This window comes from Dendrobates tinctorius, unplaced genomic scaffold (assembly GCF_039654945.1).
Source record: "Dendrobates tinctorius isolate UK_male_01 unplaced genomic scaffold, ASM3965494v1 ptg000145l, whole genome shotgun sequence".
Classification (NCBI taxonomy): Eukaryota; Metazoa; Chordata; class Amphibia; order Anura; family Dendrobatidae; genus Dendrobates; species Dendrobates tinctorius.
This window is the reverse complement of record NW_027361812.1, coordinates 13,552,578-13,572,367: the sequence shown is the minus strand read 5'-3', so window position 1 is coordinate 13,572,367 and position 19,790 is coordinate 13,552,578. Positions and strand designations below refer to the sequence as shown.

General features: G+C 42.1%; 2 protein-coding genes across 2 annotated transcripts in view; one reads left to right on the top strand and one right to left on the bottom strand.

Annotated features, from left to right (window-relative positions):
- Nucleotides 1–6,252: 6,252 nt before the first annotated feature.
- NPFF (neuropeptide FF-amide peptide precursor) lies at nucleotides 6,253–11,647 on the top strand. The gene is made up of 3 exons (XM_073546229.1): nucleotides 6,253–6,389; nucleotides 9,195–9,313; nucleotides 11,118–11,647. The coding sequence occupies exons 1-3, from the start codon at nucleotides 6,264–6,266 to the stop codon at nucleotides 11,236–11,238; spliced, it is 366 nt and encodes a 121-aa protein (XP_073402330.1). The 5' UTR covers nucleotides 6,253–6,263; the 3' UTR covers nucleotides 11,239–11,647.
- Nucleotides 11,648–14,488: 2,841 nt separating this feature from the next.
- The window catches only part of TARBP2 (TARBP2 subunit of RISC loading complex), a 44,854-nt gene continuing 39,552 nt past the window's right edge, over nucleotides 14,489–19,790 (bottom strand). Inside the window, exons 8-9 of the mRNA XM_073546228.1 lie at nucleotides 17,483–17,678; nucleotides 14,489–15,430 (exon numbers count right to left, since the gene is read on the bottom strand). Coding sequence (XP_073402329.1) covers nucleotides 15,273–15,430; nucleotides 17,483–17,678 — 354 coding nt within the window. The 3' untranslated portion in view covers nucleotides 14,489–15,272. The remainder of the gene's footprint in view (nucleotides 15,431–17,482; nucleotides 17,679–19,790) is intronic.

Below are 19,790 nucleotides of genomic sequence, written 5' to 3'. Positions count from 1 at the left end.
GGGCCCTGCGATAGGGAAAGGGGACATGGAGACATCCTGCACTCCCCTGAGTCAGTGTCCCTAACGCTCCTAACGTTCCCTATGCGGTTCCGCACCGGGCGCCGATCAGGAACCTGTTGCCCTAGCACACCCTACACCTATCCCTTGCTAGGGAGCTGGGTGGCGCAGGCACTGGCCCCACCACTGTACTAATACACACTAAGGAAAAACACAAACAGGGAAACACCACTAAGCTTTACTCTGTTGCACTTGCTCCTGGCAACAGAGTCCACCACCAGAATGCAGCTCTCCTCCTGAATCGCTGCCACCAAGCTTTGTCAGGGCTACAAGGAAATCCCCTATGACTCCTTCCACACCAGGGCTAAGACAGTGCTGCAAGGAACGCTCTCCAGCTCCTTCCTCCACCAAGGATGGTTGAAATGAACACTATCACCAACACTGATTGCAACACCTGTGACTCTTTTATAGCAGAGCCAGCAATCACACCTGCTTTATAATCTTGTGCACTTAAACTAAAGAAACCAGAGTACAATGACGCTCACCACCACCGGGGGCAAACTTAGAACAAACGACACCACAGTGCGATAATCCTAATGGCCACCTGGGGCAAAAACCAAACTTAAGCACAACTTAAGAAAAAAAAAGGTTACCTGTGCTTTTTATCAGTCCTGATCCAGCATGGATCATGACACCTACATGATAGGAACAATAGCGTTTTCTACTGTTGGGTGCTCTGCACTCCAAGTGCAACACCTTTAGATATGACTTTGCTACTCTCAACTATAAAAGTGACTGATGGGATCATATAATTTGACATATGTCTTGGCATGAGTTAGCATTTTTTGTACGGAGGAGCAATAATCGCATTTGTCCATAATTACAAAGGATTCTCCTTGGTCAGATAATTCATGATTATGTCCTCCCATGATTTGAGTCGTGTGAATGCCGCCAATTGCATTTTTTGTAAGATTATAATTTCTTTTGTTATTGCTGACATATACTTTCTGTAAGATTCCATGAATTCCTGTAATGTGAGCCACCGATGATTCCGTGTTTACCTGGAATGGATAAAAACATAGGTTTGATATTATTATTATTATTAAACTATCAATTTATTATATTATAGCTTCAGCTTTGATGTGAGAGTACAAATTCACTAATAATGGACTTATTTCTTCCCCAAAATTCAGAGATTTTAACTTATTCTGCCAATGCACAATGTCCTTTTCTATAGGGGTAGATTGCTCTTGCCAAAAGTAATTTTTTGAGACTCCTCAATTGACTGCTAACGGGGGTCTGTGTTGTATTTATCACTCCTACTCTGTTTTTTTGTCTTTTTTGAGTACTTATTGTGAATGTGTGTTTTTTGGAAATAGTAGAGCTAGACGACTGACGTATTGCTGGCAAAATCACCAACCGATTCATCGATTGTGATATCTGAAGATTACAATCTAGAAGAAGAAAATATGAACTGTAGCATGACCTGGATTTCGTAGTAATCTCATCCATGGTGGATGGAGAGAGAAGGTGCTGAGCACCGACCTGCGATGACCATTAGAACAGATGGTGGCAATTAGCATACAATGTGGGAGAATTATACAAGGTATTGTCTTTGATCTGTGGGGGATCTGGGGGCTTATACACATGTTGCTGGACCTGACGGGTTCCTTTAATGGCAGAGTATAATTTGCAAAACAGATGAGAAGAGAACTTGCTCTGAGTCTCGCGTATTAGAGACATGGTCCACTTTTTGAGTGTATGGGTCAATTAAACTCAGTTTTATCTGAAGAAAGTCAGAGTGGAGTGACTGCAGGGGGGTATTGTGTCATGCAGGCCCCAGAATTGCAGACGCCAATATTGCTGGAAAGATGCTCACATCAGAATCAGAGGTGAATATACCGTAGCTTGAAAAGTATCCCCCCCCCCCTTAGCTTTTTACCTATTTTGCTACTTTACAACCTGTGTTTAAATATTTTTCTAATTCGATTTGTGTGTGATGCATCAGCACCAGATAGTCTAAGTTAGTGAAGTGAGAAAAATATAGGCATAAATTAAATTGATGGGATCAAATAACTAAAAATTGGCAACTGCATATGTATTCACCCCTTTTTGCTATGAAGCCCCAAAAAATTCCTGGTGTAAGCAATTACCTTCATAAGTTAGGGCCCCGTCACACATTGCGACGCACCAGCGATCCTGACAACGATATGACCTTGTCAGGATCGCTGGTGTGTCGCTACACGATCGCTGGTGAGCTGTCAAACAGGCAGCTTCACCAGCGACATGGGGGTAACAAGCGACGCACGTCGCTTAGTTACCCACTGTGTACCTTAGTTACCAGCGCGCTGGTGCAGGGAGCTGGTAACCAAGGTACACATGAGGTTTCTAAGCGGCGCGCGGCACTTAGAAACCCGATGTTTACCCTAGTTACCAGCGCCAGCTCGCTGATCGCTGGTCTCCCGCCTGCCACACGCAGCAATGCGTGCTGACCAGCGGGAGACCAGCGATAAAAAAAATGTCCTGGCCATTCCAGGATGATCAGCGATACCCGGCAGGGGGGCCGGTCGCTGGTAAGTGTCACACACAGCAATCTCGCTGGTGAGATCGCTGTTACGTCACAAAACTTGTGACTCAGCAGCGATCTCGCCAGTGAGATCGCTATGTGTGACGGGGGCTTTACATGCTTAGTGATAGGAAGTCCCCTTGTGAGAAATCTAAATGTTGCATGGTCTGTCAGTTTATACATTTTACCTTTTCTGAAAGGCCACAGAGGCTACAACACCATTAACCAAGAGGCACCACTAACCAAACACCATGAAGAACAAGGATTAAGTTGTTGAAAAGTACAAGTCAGGGTTTTGTTATAAAAATATCCCAATCTCTGATAACCTCCTGAAGCAGCATCATATCCATTATCATAAAATGGAAAGAACATGGTACCACAACAAGCCTGCCAAGAGAGGGGCCCCCACCAAAATTGCCAGCCTCGGCAATGAGGGCATTAATCAGAGAGGCAGCACAGAGACCAAAGGTAACCCTGACGGAGATACAGAGTTCTCAAGCAGAGACTGGAATATTTGTCCATACGTCCACAATACCGTTCACTCCATATAGGTGACCTTTATAGAGGAGTGAGCAGAAAAAAAAGCTTTTACTTACAAACAAATTGCTGGGCTCATTTTCAGTTTGCCAAACATGTAGGAGACTCCTCAAATGTATAGAGGGAGGTGCTGTGGTCAGATGAGACCAAAATTAAACTTTTTGGCAACAAAAGGAATAATAATAATAATAATAAATTTTATTTCTATAGCGCCGACATATTCCACAGCACTTTACATTTCAGAGGGGACTTGTACAGACATTACAGCATAACAATAATCACATAGGTCATAACAGATACCAAGAGGAATGAGAGCCCTGCTCACAAGCTTACAATCTATGAAGAAAAAAGGGAGACACGAAAGATGAGTGGTAACAATTGCCCTGAGTGTATGGACCAGCCATAATGCTAAGTGTGTAACAGTACAGACACAGAGGGCTAATGGATGCATAAAGCATGTGGGAACAACATGATGCTGGGAACCTAGTTATGGTAAAACTTTTGGCTGTGCCACACAGGGATAGATTAATGTGTTGAGGCGATAGGCCAGTCTGAATGAATGAGTTTTCAGGGCACACTTAAAATTGTGGGGATTGGGGACTAATCGTATTGACCTGGGAAGTGCATTCCAAAGAATTGGCGCAGCACGTGTAAAGTCTTGGAGACGGGAGTGGGAGGTTCTGATTATTGAGGATGCTAACCTCAGGTCATCAGCAGAACGGAGGGCGCGGTAGGGTGGTATACTGAAACAAGGGAGGAGATGTAGGGTGGTGCTGAGCCATGGAGGGCTTTGTGGGTGAGGGTAATAAGTTTATACTGAATTCTGGAGTGGATGGGTAGCCAGTGTAATGACTGGCACAAGGTAGAGGCATCGGTGTAATGATTGGTGAGGAATATGATCCTGGCTGCAGCATTCAAGACAGATTGGAGGGGGGAGAGTTTGGTAAGAGGGAGACCAATTAGAAGAGAGTTACAATAGTCGAGACGAGAATGAATAAGAGAAACAGTAAGAGTTTTTGCAGAGTCAAAAGTAAGAAAAGGTCGAATTCTAGAAATGTTTTTGAGGTGCAGATGACAAGAGCGAGCCAGTGATCGAATGTGGGGGGTAAAGGAAAGCTCGGAGTCAAGTATGACCCCAAGACAGCGGGCATGTTGCTGGGGAGTAATAGTGGAACCACACATCTCTTGCGCCAAACCAAGACAGTTTATCACCTCAAGAACAACATCTCCACAGGAAAACATGATGGTGACAGCATCATGCTGTGGGGATGTTTTTTGGCAGCGTGGATAGGGAAAATGGTCTGAGTTGATGAGAAGATGGATGGTGCGAAATACAGTGCTATTCTTGAGCAAAACCTGTTTCAGTCTGTCAATGATTTGAGACTGTGACAGAGGTTCACCATCCAACAATACAATAACCCAAAGCATAATGCAAAAGCAACACTCGAGTGTGTGATGGTGTGATATGCTATGTGGATATCATTTTTTGTATATTCCTATTTTTAACAATTCCAGTTATTTTCATAGTGTTTTTCTTATTACATTGTAAGTCTACAGCCTCACTGTATCTGTCTCTTGATGACCCCCTGTAGTGCATTAATCCCTAAGGCCCTTTGTTCTCCTCTGGGAGGCCTGGAAACCACCTCAACTTGTTTGACTTTCCCTGGACAAGGAAGGAGGTCGGGGGAGAACAGGAGCTGGGCAAGTCAGTTCCGGAGTGGACAGGATCGTGTAAAGACTGCATTTCAGAGAGAAGGACCCATTTTATCCTCTGGTGCTAGAGTTTTGGAATCTCGTTTCCCTGGACATTTTATCCTGTTACTGGACTGCATTCTTATTCTGGACTATCTTATCCTTTGTGTGGTGGACTGAATATGGACCTTTTCGTATTTTTGCCTGAATAAAGGTCTTGGAATTGTTCACTCTTCGCTTGCTTTGTTGATTGTGTGATACCAGAGAAGGACCCCGTGACAAGTGGTTTAAGGTGAAACCTGTAAATGTTTTGGAGTGGCCTAGTCAAAGCCAAGATCTTAATCCAATTGAGAATCTGTGGTCAGACTTGAAGATTGCAGCTCACCAGAGGAAACCATCTAACTTGAAGGAGCTGAAACAGTTTTTCCTTGAGGAATGGAGAAAAATCCCAGTGGCAAGATGTAGAAAGCTCAGAAACTTATACAAAACCACTTGCTGCTGTAATTACAGCAAAAGGAGCCTCTACAAAGTACTGACTTTAGGGGGGTGAATACACACTAAAGTTTTCAGTTCTTTTGTCCTATTTGCTGTTTGCATCACAATAAAAAGAAATCTAAATGTTCACAGTTGTAGAAATGTTCTTTACATGAACTGATGCAAACCTTCAAAAAAAACTGTGAAATTCCAGGTTGTCAGGTAGTGAAACACGAAAAATGACAAGGGGGCGGATAATTTTGCAAGCCACTGTAGCTGCTATTATTTTATATAGAAGAACTATGGTGATTTAGAAGGGTTGTCTGAGTAGTGGACAATAGGGTCTATAGTAGGATTTCTATGAAAAATGCAACATTTTTTTAAAACGCCTTGAATTAAAGTCAACATTTCACATTGTGACAACTTTGCATCAGATCTGTCGACCTGGAGTACAGAGGTAAAACTGTGTCACTGTCCACATATGTATGAACTCCGCATCCTGGACCTCGGTTAGGACGGTTTACTCCATGTCTGTAGCATGAATTGTTCCTTTACATTAGACATGGGGGATGAGATCAGTAAATAAAGCAATCCTATAGAAATGGAGAATTCCCCACACCTGTCATAGCTGCAGTTATTCACTTGAAAACAAAATATCTGTGCAGTACAAATGAGCAAATCACCACCAGATCCCGTCCACTGGGACCCGATCCATTAGCAGGACAAACAGCTTTCAATTAAGTGTCCACAAGTGGGGTTTAAAGCACAAATTAAGTGGATTTATCACAGTAATAACATTGTGGGGAGCTTTGTACACTCCTGGGAATACTTCTTCTCCTTGGGGCCACATCTCTCCCGTCATGGAGTGACAAGAACATGTGGCTCTTACACAGATTAATCACCAGATGCACCTTGTAGGGACGCTGGCTCCTCCCCGGTAATTCACAACCTATATACACAAGACCCATGCCCATTCTGTCACATCTCACTCTCAGCCATGAAGATACTAACACTGATGCTCCTCACTCTCCTTTCCTGTGCCAGGAGCGCCCAGCTTCATCAGGCTGGCGATGAGTCTCCTGAACACTTCATGGAGGGGTCCCCAAGTTTCCTTGACTCGCAGGTAAGTCATGGTCGTTCCCCAAGATAAGATATTTTTTGCAATTTATTAAATTCATTGTAATGTTATAATTGTCCTTAACCATTTATATTCCCAGTAGGACAGTAGTAATCAGATACAGGTATTGCCGGGGCTACGATTTATTATTGGCATTATTGTACTATTATTATTTGCATGTTACTTAGCCAATTTGGGAAATGTCCCTTCTGTGGGTCCTGAAGACATCACTAAAGTCCTGGCTCTTAGAATCCTATGTTTCCAATGGATCATGTGCAAAGCCACAACTACCTAGCCACTGTATAAGTGCTAGTACCTGGGTAATTGGGGCATCAGAACCAAAAACGTAGTTCTGAGACAAGTCTTATAGACTTGTGAACTATTAAAGGGCTTTTCTTAGTTAAATACATTTATCACCTATCCCGTGGTTAGGTGATAAATGTATAATCGCTGAGGGTCCAATCAGAAAGCCCTCTACCAATCTTGAGTTCCAAAATCTCATTAAATGTGAACTATTTTTGGACATACTCAAAAATCACTCCATTCACTTGACTGATAAAATAACTGTCCATGTCAGTTCCATAGAAGTGAATGGAGCAGTGGTCATGCAGGTGTATTACTGTTTCATTGACAGATGGGACTTTGGTATTCCTATTTTTTTGATAGGTAGAGTCCTATTGGTCGGAACGCTAGTGATCAATCACTTATCCAAGGGATGTAGACTTAGTGAGAACTTCCCAAAACCAAAGTAAAAGTGTAATGACACTACCCCAAATCCAAGCCTTTAATTAAAACACTTTTTTCAGGTGAGACTCGCCTATATGTTTTAACGGATGCACAAAAAACAAATGCACCATTTGTATGGTATCCACTTTTGTGTTTTTAATTATCAATGTAAAAAACAGATGTAATATGAATATCAAAGATGGACGATTTTTATGATTTTTCATACACTCGTGTATGACGGGTGGCTTTTTTGTAGCCATATAGCTGTTGCGATGCAACACATTGCTCTAGTGACCGGAACGTGCCATCTATGGTGATGTAAGATACATCTGGACTGTGACTGTAAGAGACACAGGTACAGTGTGCCAGTCTGAATGAGGTCTTGATGTCTCTTCTTCAGCCGCAGGTAGGATAACATGATATAAGATAAATCGAAGCCTCATTTTCCGACGTTTTACCTTTTCAGGCTTCTAATAAGTCGAATTACCGTGGAGAAGACAAGTCTGTACATTTGTGGCTCCAACGGCTGAAACGTTACACAACATCTGACAGACTTATGGCCTTCACAATTGACCCTTAGGGCATATTAGTTACAAATCTCTAAAGAACTTAAGTCCAGTGTTCAGCGTAATCAATTAAACACATCCGTCTTCCTGGCAGAAGGAACCTTGGTCCTAAAGAACCTTGCCAGGAAACCATTTAGAAAGATCAATTAAAATAATGCTCCACAGACTACAAAATCGTGTCATGAAATGCCTCCTGAAAACACAATACTAATTGTGGAGAGTAAAATGCTAAATGTCACTTCTAAGTCATACAAAGGTTTGGTCTGGGTACCATATTTATTTTAAGGTTCCTATATCCACTATTTGGGTATGAAAATGCTGTATGTTTGAAGTGTGTCCTTTTATTAATGGATGTGGCATCGCTTTTCAGAAACTTTCATGTTTTCTCAAAAGTTGGCAAGTGTCTGTAATCCACCTACTCTTATCAGTGAGCCAGTTTCATGCTATGTCTATCACCTAATCCCCATTTCAGATCTTTTGAGAGTGACTCTCTCAGTAATAAAGGTTGGATATGAAGTCTGTGTGAGCCCAGGGTGCTGCTGTCTTTGTTAGCTCACAAATCAGAACGGCTTTTATCCTTCCCCCTTTTTGTTCTTCATGTGCTTACCTTCTTGATAACAACCTTATATTTCTGACCTCCCCAAGACTGTAGCTACTTTCTCCCCTCTCCAACAGTGGAAATCTGTGTACTATTCCTTTTGCTGCTATTTATAACACAGAGAGGAGAGGAAAGCAGAGAGAGGTGTCAGAACCAGCAGCTAGATAAAGGACATGTAAAACACTAACATTTCTTTACCATCTTGCTTTTGCAATCAGCATCTAGAAATTTTTAGCTTTATTTGCTCAATAAATACAATGAAAACTATTGTGTGAAGATGTACATACTCTTTTAAAGAGGACATGTCAGCTCTGCTGACATCTGATCCCTATTTTTAGTAAAAACGTGTATTGACCATTTTTATACATCTTTTCTTAGTCCTCTGCCTTGTGTGGTTCCTCTTTTATTCTTCCTAGAAAGTTTTGAAGAAAACAATGGCATTGGGGTGTTAACAGCTGGGGATCTGCTCCTCCGCACTGACACTTTCCAATCTAACAGTGCCAGGCTCCCTTGACGTGGAGAATGGTGGCACCAAGTTGTGACTCATAAGTTTCTAGGAGGATTAACAGTGGAACGTCATAATGAAGTTATAAGAAAAAGATCCTCCAGAATTGTTACTTCATGGAAATACCAGTATGTTGGGAGAAAGCAGTAGAAGTGTTCATACCTTCTAATAGGCCAGTTTTTCAGTTCTTGCATTCATGGTCCGAGTGCAGACTGTGGGGTCCAGATTTGTCACAGGTCTCCTGACCTGAACTAAACAGCCTCACAGATACCTGAGGCTGTAGCGCTTGGATCAGGAGACCTCTGGCCAGTCCGGACATCCCTTTCGGTACTTGTACCATGAATGTTGGAAGTGTGGAGATGCCTCATATGTAAATGGACTGTGTATTTGTTGAATGTTTTTTTTTTGGATTTCAGTTGGAGGAAAGTCTCCCATCGCAACCCTTATCAGATGACAAGATCGGCCTGAATTCTTTGCTGAGAACGATCCTGCACAGCAGAAATTCCCGCAGCTCCTTCCAGTTCCAACCACAAAGGTAACGGCACTGATGTCTATCCGTAGCATGCATATGTCCGCTCCGCTAGGGGTGGCTTCTATCCAGGGTTTGGCGTGGGTGCCAAAACCTCCAATTAGATTCACTAGTAGGATTTTTTATGGATTAAAACGTGCGCTGCCAGACCATCACTCCTCACAAATTGTGTGCTTAATATATTTATTTCCCAACGCGTTTCGAGGTCATAAAACCTCTTCCTCAGGGGATGACAATCATCCCCTGAGGAAGAGGTTTTATGACCTCGAAACGCGTTGGGAAATAAATATATTAAGCACACAATTTGTGAGGAGTGATGGTCTGGCAGCGCACGTTTTAATCCATAAAAAATCCTACTAGTGAATCTGAAGATTTATGGCCACAGCGTGGTCATTTGGATGTGCAGCAAGCTGACCGCGTTTCTTTATGCCTGTTACTCTCCTATATACGGTGAGTATAATTTATTGTTTGAAATCTTGGTTTTCTCAGATAAGACCCTATTGCGCTTTTTTCCTTGCAGTTTCAATTATTCAAAACCTCCAATTAAGGGTTTTGTTTTTTTCATGTAATTTTAAAAACGCTTGTTGGTTTAGAGTATTTGGAGCTGGTAGCATGCGTCTGGTATGTAGCTACGTGCCGGCAGAGCGCATTCACCTAGAGGAAGTGAAGATATGCCATTACATCTAGAGCGAGCCCTATATATTAAGCTATAGGTGTGTCTTCCCTACTTCTTTTTAGCAATGATACTCAAGCAGTATTTGCCATTGCAGATATAATTGAGGGGTCTCCACTGCTGGAGGTCCGCAGTAATTATGTTCCTTACGTAGCCTTAGAATGAGTGGCACCGCCATGACTACTTCTAAGATCAGCTCCTTTTACTGCGGATGAAGATGCTGTGACTACAAAAAGAAGGAGGTCTCCAATTACCGAGTAGGAGGAAATGGTTCTAAGACAAAACTTTATAAATAAGCATAACTCCAAACTAGACTATGAAATCCATCCTTTCAACAGTGTAATGAACCATTTGTTTTCCCACAATCTACTTGTAGCCTTTTTTGGAACATAGGTGCCAGTAAGGGCGCAGTCAGATAGACGTATAACGATGTAATGCTCGGACTGGCCGGCGGCTCTCCTGACCAGAGCGTAACGGCATCTATTTCTATGTAGCTGTCACGCTCTGCCGCTGACCAGTCCGTGCACTGTGATGTGACTGTTGCCCATCTTATACGGCCGTCTGACTGTGCCCCAATAGTCAGTCTGATATGAAGTCTATTTTTTTTCCCCATATTTCAGGTTCATTACCAAACAGCCATTTGCACCTACCGAGTGCTTTGCTGTTTTAGTCCAAGGCTTCACGCTGATAAAACATGCATGAAAATGTAGATTATATTGCATGTGTACAGTGGAAAGTTTGCAAAAGTGATCACATTTCAGCCTAGAAATTAAATTCCCAAGAGGTGCCAAATACCATACATGTGAATCTGTATGGGTGATAGGATACAGACTGCCAGATGTAGACATTTTATTACAGCAAGGGACATTTTGAAAATCACAAGGAGAAAGTATAGGCAATTCTGGGAGCTCAAAGTATCGATACACAAGATGAAATTCAGAACCGTGAAATATAACCTTGTGATTGGTGTGACTAGTAAGGCAGCCATCCTGCTGCTTCCCACAAGGGACAGAGGACAAGGTAAGATGATTTGCCCCATTGTATATTAAGGGTAAATGTAACTAATCTGATATTACAGTGAGGATACGAGCATAATATCATTAAGTGTCATTAAACTTGTGATCTACCTCTTTGAAGGTTTGGAAGAGATGAGCACAGCTCCATGCCAGGAGACAACAGGATCCATTCTCGAGGATGGGACTCTCCACCACAGTTCTGGAGTATGGCCGTTCCCCAACGCTTTGGCAGAAAGAAATAACTCATGTATTAACCAGTACACTGTCCGGCCTCAGATCCGGCACCGGTTGCATTGCACTTTCTTTTACCATATGAAAGTGTCCAAACACATCTCCACCAATACAGAACACAGCTATTGTAAAACACCAGCACTTCGCCTTAGATCCTCCTTTAGCAGGCACATTGTGGCCACAAATGCCGCATTGCTTTCTATGGCTTAATGGATATTAGCCCTGTGCTCGGAAATACTTGCCATCGGCAGGACGGTCAAATCTTTTGTAAATGCACAATTTTACTATCACTGATAGAAAAAGATGGCAGATGATTGCACCAAGACTCCCAATCAATGTATATAAAACCTTGTATCAAGTGACGTAACGAGTTCCTGTGATCCTTGATTGTTATACGTTAATAAAGTAATATATAGCGGCTGCTGCTGGTTATTCTTGGCTGTGCGATCAGTTCCTTTAAGGTCATGTTCCCACAGAGCATAAAGGCTGAGGTTTTAATTTTGTTTAGAAAATCTACATTGATGAGCTCATTTAGAAATTATTTTTTCTTTGATGCAAAAAAAAAAAAAAATCAAAACAGCATTTCATCACTGTTTTGAATCCGATTTTCATTAGCGTTTCGTCAGTTTTTTAATAAGTTTTTATTTCATGAGAAAAAAAAAAAAAATGAAAAGGTTTCTCGGGGTTCTTTTATCAAGCAGTCCATGAAAAAAAAAAAAAACAACACTGTGTCCAATTTTTTTTCACAGACCTATAGACTTGCATTGATCTGCAGCCATTAAGGTCACAAAGATACACCGTGATGAACAGGCACCTAGATGAAACCTTGAAAGACACAGGCAGAACCAGTATGTGGAAGACTGACATCTAAATGAGCCCTAAATATTCAAGTACATGTGATTATACAAGCACGCATGCCCAGGACAAGCATTTAAAAGTTGCTGGTGAGCTGTGCATTTTCCCCTATATACGTATGGGGAGCCTAGAAAAAAAAAAAAAAAAAAGTACGGTATGTAAAACCACAATAGCATTTAAGTGCAGAATCCCAGCCTTTTTGCAAACAAAAAAAGCAGAAAAAAAGATGCAATAATCAGCTTTCACCCGTGGCAACATGGCTTCTTCAAGGATTCAATACAAATGGAAAAGCTGGGGCCTCAACTGTCTTAAATTCTAACTACACATTTGGGGCAGAAAGCCGTGTGTTAGATTTGTCTGAACATACACTGCGTTTGATAGCTTCTATTTCCTAAATCTGCTTGTGCAGCTGCTAGTTCAGAGCTCAGTATCCATTTCCTGTGTATCACGCCCTCTGTGCACAAATCCCAATGGAAAATGTAACATGCTGTGTGTGAATAACATCTTTCTGTGGAGCTGCCGGTGTGTGCACAGAGCGGGTATAGTCACTGCTCACTATACTGTGAGCAACGGCTGCAAGCATGCCTCTGCGCTGTATTCACAGCTCTGGGCACCGATGCGGAGCACAGTGAGCCATCAGTGAAAATAAAGTGCCGGCGTGCAGCTACAGCTGTTGCTCACAGTATAGTGAGCAGTGACTATACCCGCTCCAGGCACGCCCCATGACTGAAAGCTGGCAGCTCCCAGCAGCCAAACTTTCAGCAAGTAAGAGCATTTTCCAAGGTGACAGGATCCCTTAACAGGTGTTATCCCAGAATTTTTTTATTTTTTTATTTTTATCTTCCCCTATTGAGTTAAGTTATAGGCAAGTTGTTGCCAAAGCGCTGATTATTCTGCCTTTTGGAGATCTCTCTCGGCTCAGGCAGCAGTTCTCTTGTTTCCTTTGACCTCATGTCAAGAGGCAGCAGGGAGCAGACTAGCAGGTGGACAGGCGTGGACGAGGGTGGGAAGGCGTGGACGAGGGTGGGAAGGCGTGGACGAGGGTGGGAAGGCGTGGACGAGGGTGGGAAGGCGTGGACGAGGGTGGGAAGGCGTGGACGAGGGTGGGAAGGCGTGGACGAGGGTGGGAAGGCGTGGACGAGGGTGGGAAGGCGTGGACGAGGGTGGGAAGGCGTGGACGAGGGTGGGAAGGCGTGGACGAGGGTGGGAAGGCGTGGACGAGGGTGGGAAGGCGTGGACGAGGGTGGGAAGGCGTTGCGCTATTTACATAACATTGTAGAAAAAAGGAGAATCAGCGCTAGCAGCAGTCTGTGGCAGCTCTGAACCGTGACAGATAGTCGTTGGGAAGAACAGGCAGGCAGTTAGTAATAGGTAAAATATGTACTCAGTGAAGACAGACTTCCCCATTACTGTGATAGTAGATGGCAGTTGCTATGCTTACAAGTCTTTGTAGACAGGAGGAGAGAGAAGCTAGAGGCACAGCTCCTCTCATCTCCTTAGAATCATATCCATAGTAACTGCCATCTCCTATGTAGATGGGAGGAGCTCTGCCTCTAGCTCCTCCCTCTTGTCTACATAGACATATCCATAGTAACTGTCATCTCCTCTCTCAGTAATGGTGAAGTCTGTCATCACTGAACACAGATTTGACCTCAGAACTGAGAATTCTGATAACTGATCAATTCTGGGGGAGAAAAAAAAAAGCAGATTTCTCTGATAAAATAAGAAACATTGTAATATCTTAATATGCACTATTGATTTATGAAATAAAGATGAAATCGACGGTTACGATTTAACCCCTTTACCACCTTAGACAGTTATGTCTAAGGTTGGCTCCAGCACGGAGCCTGCAACTTATCTGGCACGTCAGCTCATTTGAACAGCTGACATCTGCTCCTAATAGTCACAGTTGTTAACATGTTAAATGCCGCTGTCAATCTCATGTTAAATGCCGCTGCCATAGTGACAGAAAAATAAAATTATGGCTCTGGGAAGAAAGGGAGAAAAAAAAACAAACTCAAAAATGGAAAAACCCAAGGAGGCATTACTAACTGCTAATTACACAATTCTGGTTATGAATAAGAAGATCATAAAGTGTATTAAAAAAAAATCTAGCACAACACTCTGGTTAAATCCCCCTCCGTTTGTCCAGTAAACGAAGGAACTGAGCCCCACTAGTACCGATAGGGATGTCAGCAGCGATCATACACCAATGCTTCACCTGTGAAAACTCCGTTTAGGGTCCAGAGGGAAGGGGGTAGGATTTTTTTTTTTTTAAACTTATGAGGTACAACTCTGTCTAGAGTCAACTCTGTCATCCTGGAACAAATGTTTGGAGTCTGTATATAAAGGAACTGGTTCACATGCCATTGCTAAAGCTCTGTAGTAATGCAAGAGACGCATCGCTTCCACATATGGATTTATATTTACACCAGCAAATTACAATTTTGCTTTTTTTTTTTTTTTTTACCTCAATTCATAAAAAACTAAATAAGAACAATTCATAGTTATTTCCATGAGGACTGTTTCAACACAATCCTGTACAGTAAATAATCTGCCAGAGAGGACGCACGCAGCCGTCATCAGATGCACATGGTTAAAATTATATAAAAGCTTTTCAAGTGTCCAAGAGGGGCGAATGTTTCTGGTTGAATTTCATTTCTTTCATGCTCACGGTCGTAGATCTCACGTCCTTTTTCTTCTTCCATCCACGCTGCCGATCCTTGAGGTAAATTACAAAGACACAGTGCCACAGAAGCACCGGCTCACAAAAGAGACCTTGTCCCCTTTATGACGAACACTCCTCAAAATAAAAAACGCAAAATAAATAGAAACCCATGCAACCTGATCAAGAGTATGGGGTGAGAACACTCAACATACTCCCCTCCAAGAACGATTAATCGGGGGTTCAGCATTTCCACCCAACATTAGCTGAGGGATCTCATGAGGAAAGCTGACGGCTAACCACTCAGGTGAAAAACATGGATCCCAGGAAACAAAATCTACCACAAGCTCAACCTCAGTAACTTCTGATCATGAGTTTGCAGTAGGTTTCTATAGTAGCAGCACAGGTTACCAGGACCATGGGCTTTACGGTGCACACTAAGTTTAGGCTCTTTGGTGTCGAGTCCTTGAGTGACTGAAGTAACTGATAAAACGTAAGCTGTCTTGTCTTCTCTCTTCATCACATTCACTTACTGCCAGCCATAATTTTCAGATACTGCAGAGCGTTGCGTGCAGCGTTTCCCCGGGCAGCTTCTCTCGTGGCGGCAGAACCGTGGCATACAGTCGTAGGCTGTGTTGAAAGCTCCACAAGACATTGGTAGAGACCACTCAAACTGCATTCATCTGGGAAACAATGGTTATAAGATGAATGAAAAACAGGAAAAAAATAAATAAATTAGAAACTGAGGTTAAGCCCATGTACACACCCAGTATCCAACACATCAATGCCTTGTGCTTTCAACACTACAAGTGCTTCTCACTAAATTAGAATATCAAAAAGTTAATTTATTTCAGTTCTTCAATAAAAAAAAAAGTGAAACTCATTATATAGAGTCATTACAGAGTGATCCATTTTAAGTGTCTGTTTCTGTTTATATTGATGATTATGGCTTACAGCCAATGAAAACCCAAAAGTCATTATCTCAGTAAATTAGAATAATTAACAAAAAACACCTGCAAAGGCTTCCTAAGCGTTTAAAAAGGTCCCTTAGTCTTTTTCAGTAGGCTCCACAATCATGGGGAAGACTGCTGACTTGACAGATATCCAGTAGGCAGTCATTGACACACTCCACAAGGAGGGTAAGCCACAAAAGGTCATTGCTAAAGAAGCTGGCTGACACAGAGTGCTGTATCCAAGCATACTAATGGAAAGTTGAGTGAAAGGAAAAAGTGTGGTAGAAAAAGGTGCACAAGCAACCGGGATAACCGCAGCCTTGAAAGAATTGTTAAGAAAAGGCTATTCAAAAATTTGGTTGAGATTCATAAGGAGTGGACTGCTGCTGGAGTCATTGCTTGAAGAGCCACCACACACAGACGTATCCAGAACATGGGCTACAAGTGTTGCATTCCTTGTGTCAAGCCACTCATGACCAACAGACAACGCCAGAAGTGTCTTACCTGGGCCAAGGAGAAAAGAACTGGACTGTTTGCTCAGTGGTCCAAGGTGTTTTCAGATGAAAGTAAATTTTGCATTTCATTTGGAAATCCAGGTCCCAGAGTCTGAAGGAAGAGTGGAGAGGCCACAATCCAAGCTGCTTGAGGTCTAGTGTGAAGTTTTCACAATCAGTGAAGTTTGGGGAGACATGTCATCACCTGGTGTAGGTCCACTGTGTTTTATCAAGACCAAAGTCAGCACCGCCTTCTACTAGGAAATTTTCTTGCACTTCAAGCTATCCTTTGCCGACAAGCTTTTTGGAGATGCAAATTTCATTCTTCAGCAGGACTTGCCACCTGTCCACCCGAGACACCAGACCCAACAATGCAGAAGAGCTGAAGGCTGCCATTAAAGCAACCTGGGCTTCCATAACACCTCAGCAGTGCCACAGGCTGATCACCTCCATGCCACGTCCCATTGATGCAGTAATTGATGCCAAAGGAGCCCGACCATATATTGAGTGCATTTACTGAACATACATTTCAGTAGACCAACATTTCGGATTTTAAAATCATTTTTCAAGCTGGCGTTATAAAGTAATTTATTGAGATAATTACTTTTGGCTTTTCATTGGCTGTAAGCCATAATCATCAACATTAACAGAAATAAACACTTGAAATAGATCACTCTGCTATATTATATGCAAGAACATCAGTAATGATGATCAAGGGGTAAGTTGGCTCCGCTCACTTCAGCGTCAGGAACAGTGTGGCTGGTGCCATCATGTATACAGATACCTGCAACTCGCATATGCAAGCGGCAGGGATTGTGCACCCATCCTGCACCCCTTAATATGGTTTATGTGGCTGTAAGAGATCGAAAAGGTCCGGACCCTCCACCACCTCAGGGATTTGGGTTTGTGGGGTGGGGGGGTGCTGGTTTCTTAGGAAATGGGGCACAACGACTGCAATGACAAGCTTACAATTGTTAGGCTCGATCAGATCAGCTTTCATCATTTAAAAAAACAAACAAAAAAACAAACAAACACTGTACTTTTCCTTTCTCAGCCGCCTCACAGTGCGGACTACTGTGACTATTCCTACATTACTACCTGATGATACAACCGCATCTTTAAACCCTTTTGTTTTATGGAACAATAGTACAAGTGAAGATAAGAAAAACTTATCCATTTACGAGAATCCTTTTCTGAATTCATATGATTTTTTTTTTTTTTTTTTTTAGTTTCTGTCAAAGGTTTACGTAAAAAATCTGATCTCTAGCAGTAGAAATCCTCATCTTACCAATGTCTAGATAGCTGATCTGAAAGCTTTGCTCGTCAGACAGGTCTTGCAGGAGGGTACAGAAGCCAGAACTCAGGATGGTAAGTGGGTGACTTCTCAGGTGAAGGATCTTTTCTCCAGCAGAGTTCCGCAGAGAGTCCCAAGTACAGGCTAATCCTCTGCCCCGGGTTCCATCAATCCGTCCCCCTCCGGTATTCTCACATAAAAAAAATTAAAAAACAAAGCGAGTGATGATTTCTGATGAGTCAGTTAGAAAAATTAAAGTGGAAAGGCAAATCTGCACTGAAAGTTCCCCTGTTCAGAGAACCTATTCAAACTGGACATTTTTCAGAAGACGTCCATCAAAGACTAAAAATTTTTTTTTAGCTAAATTTGACTTATTGCAAACAGCAGTTCATAAACAAGGGTTGTGAGCCATGCTGGGGGGGGTTGTTGTGAGTCACACTGGGGGGGTTGTGAGCCATGCTGGGGGGGTTGTTGTGAGTCACACTGGGGGGGTTGTGAGCCATGCTGGGGGGGGTTGTTGTGAGTCACACTGGGGGGGTTGTGAGCCATGCTGGGGGGGGTTGTTGTGAGTCACACTGGGGGGGTTGTGAGCCATGCATACAACAGGGGGAGCCACACGGAGCAGGACAGGGATGAGGGGACAATGCAAACTCTGCCTATACTACTGTAGAGTATATACAGTAGATAAACTGTTTAAATCTCCTCTTAATACAATGTAGCAGCGGGCAAAAAAAACGTAGTTCTAGCTTTGAGGTTTTTTTCTCAATAAAGTGTTTACGGATCGGATTAATTTACTTTATATCTTGAGAGCTCGGACTTTTACAAACGCAGCAATATGAAATGTGTATTTTTTTATTATATTTTCAATGAGGCAAAAGTGGGGGATGATTTTAACTTGTAATGCAAAACTAAATCAGCACTGCAAAAAAATCTGTTTAGAGTCCTGTGCCATACACCAATATATAACACGGCAAAGGAAAAAAAAAAAAAAAAAAAAGTTGTACAAACGCCACCAGGGCACATAGAAAATGAAAAAGACTTGTAAGATATCTAGAAAATTCATTATTTATGTTTCTCCCTCTCCCATATTGATAATTCTGCTTCACGTCACTTGTCTTATCTATTGCATTTTTTCTAGGCTGTGTTGTGCATAAATATGTGACTTCAGATTGTGTATTAGTCTAGCCTGATGAAGAGACCTGAGTAGTCTCAAAAGCTTGCAATGTGTTACCATCTTTTCAGTTAGCCATTAAAAGGTATCAACCACTGAGGACTCTCAATCCTGAATATTTTTTTAGAAAATGCAATAAACTTTAGTAGTATATAAAAAAAAACAAAAAAAAAAAACACCCTTCAAACCCCACCAATTTTTTTTCTATGGAATGCAAGACAGGCAACTAATATCCACTCCAGAATCCTCCAGGACTTCTTCTGAAACCAAAGTTGGAGGACTTTGAGGTATGTTTGGGATGACTGAGGCATCATCGGACCTGCTAATAGGACAGCTTTCCTCATATTACGTTCCCCCCTTGGCATTCCTGGTGCTTTATTAAATGCATCTTGCCCTAGATGTCTAGTGCTGGGGGAAGCAAAGCAACCCACCATGCAAGATTCCATTGCTGAACAAAAATCATGTTTAAGCGCATTTAATGTTGGCTTAAAAACATTTAGACAAGTCTGAAATACTGAGAGAATATAGTCTGGTCAGATGAGACCAAAATTGAGCTCTTTGGATGCCATAAAACACACCATGTTTGGAGGCCTAAAGGAACTGCATATCACCCTAAAAACACTATACCAACAGTAAAGTCTGGAGGTAGGAACAACATGGTGTGAAGCTGTTTTCTAGCATACGGCACTGGCAGACGTCATATAATTGAAGGAAATCAAGAAAAGCACAACCAGCCCATGAATGGCAGCGCTTCTCAGGACTCACATCCAAAGATATTTCATATTTTTTTATTTGATAAGTTCAAATAGAGATACAACGCGTTCTGGATACAGTATATATCCTTCATCAGGTATCATAAAAACACAGTACAAATCCTAATAGTATAAAATTCAATTACACATATTTTAGCAAACCTTTTATCCCAGTCTCAAACACTTGATTTAGGGTGTGGACCAAGTTCAGGAACAAACCCACTGATTGATCCAACCTTGACAACATAGATGCAAGGAAAAAAAAAAAAAAAACTCAGGAAGAAAAGCCCAGAAAAAAAAAAAAAAAAAAGCACGTTCAAACTCTTATCATTCAATCCATTTGGAAATAATGCTCCCAGACGATATATCCAAAATGTTT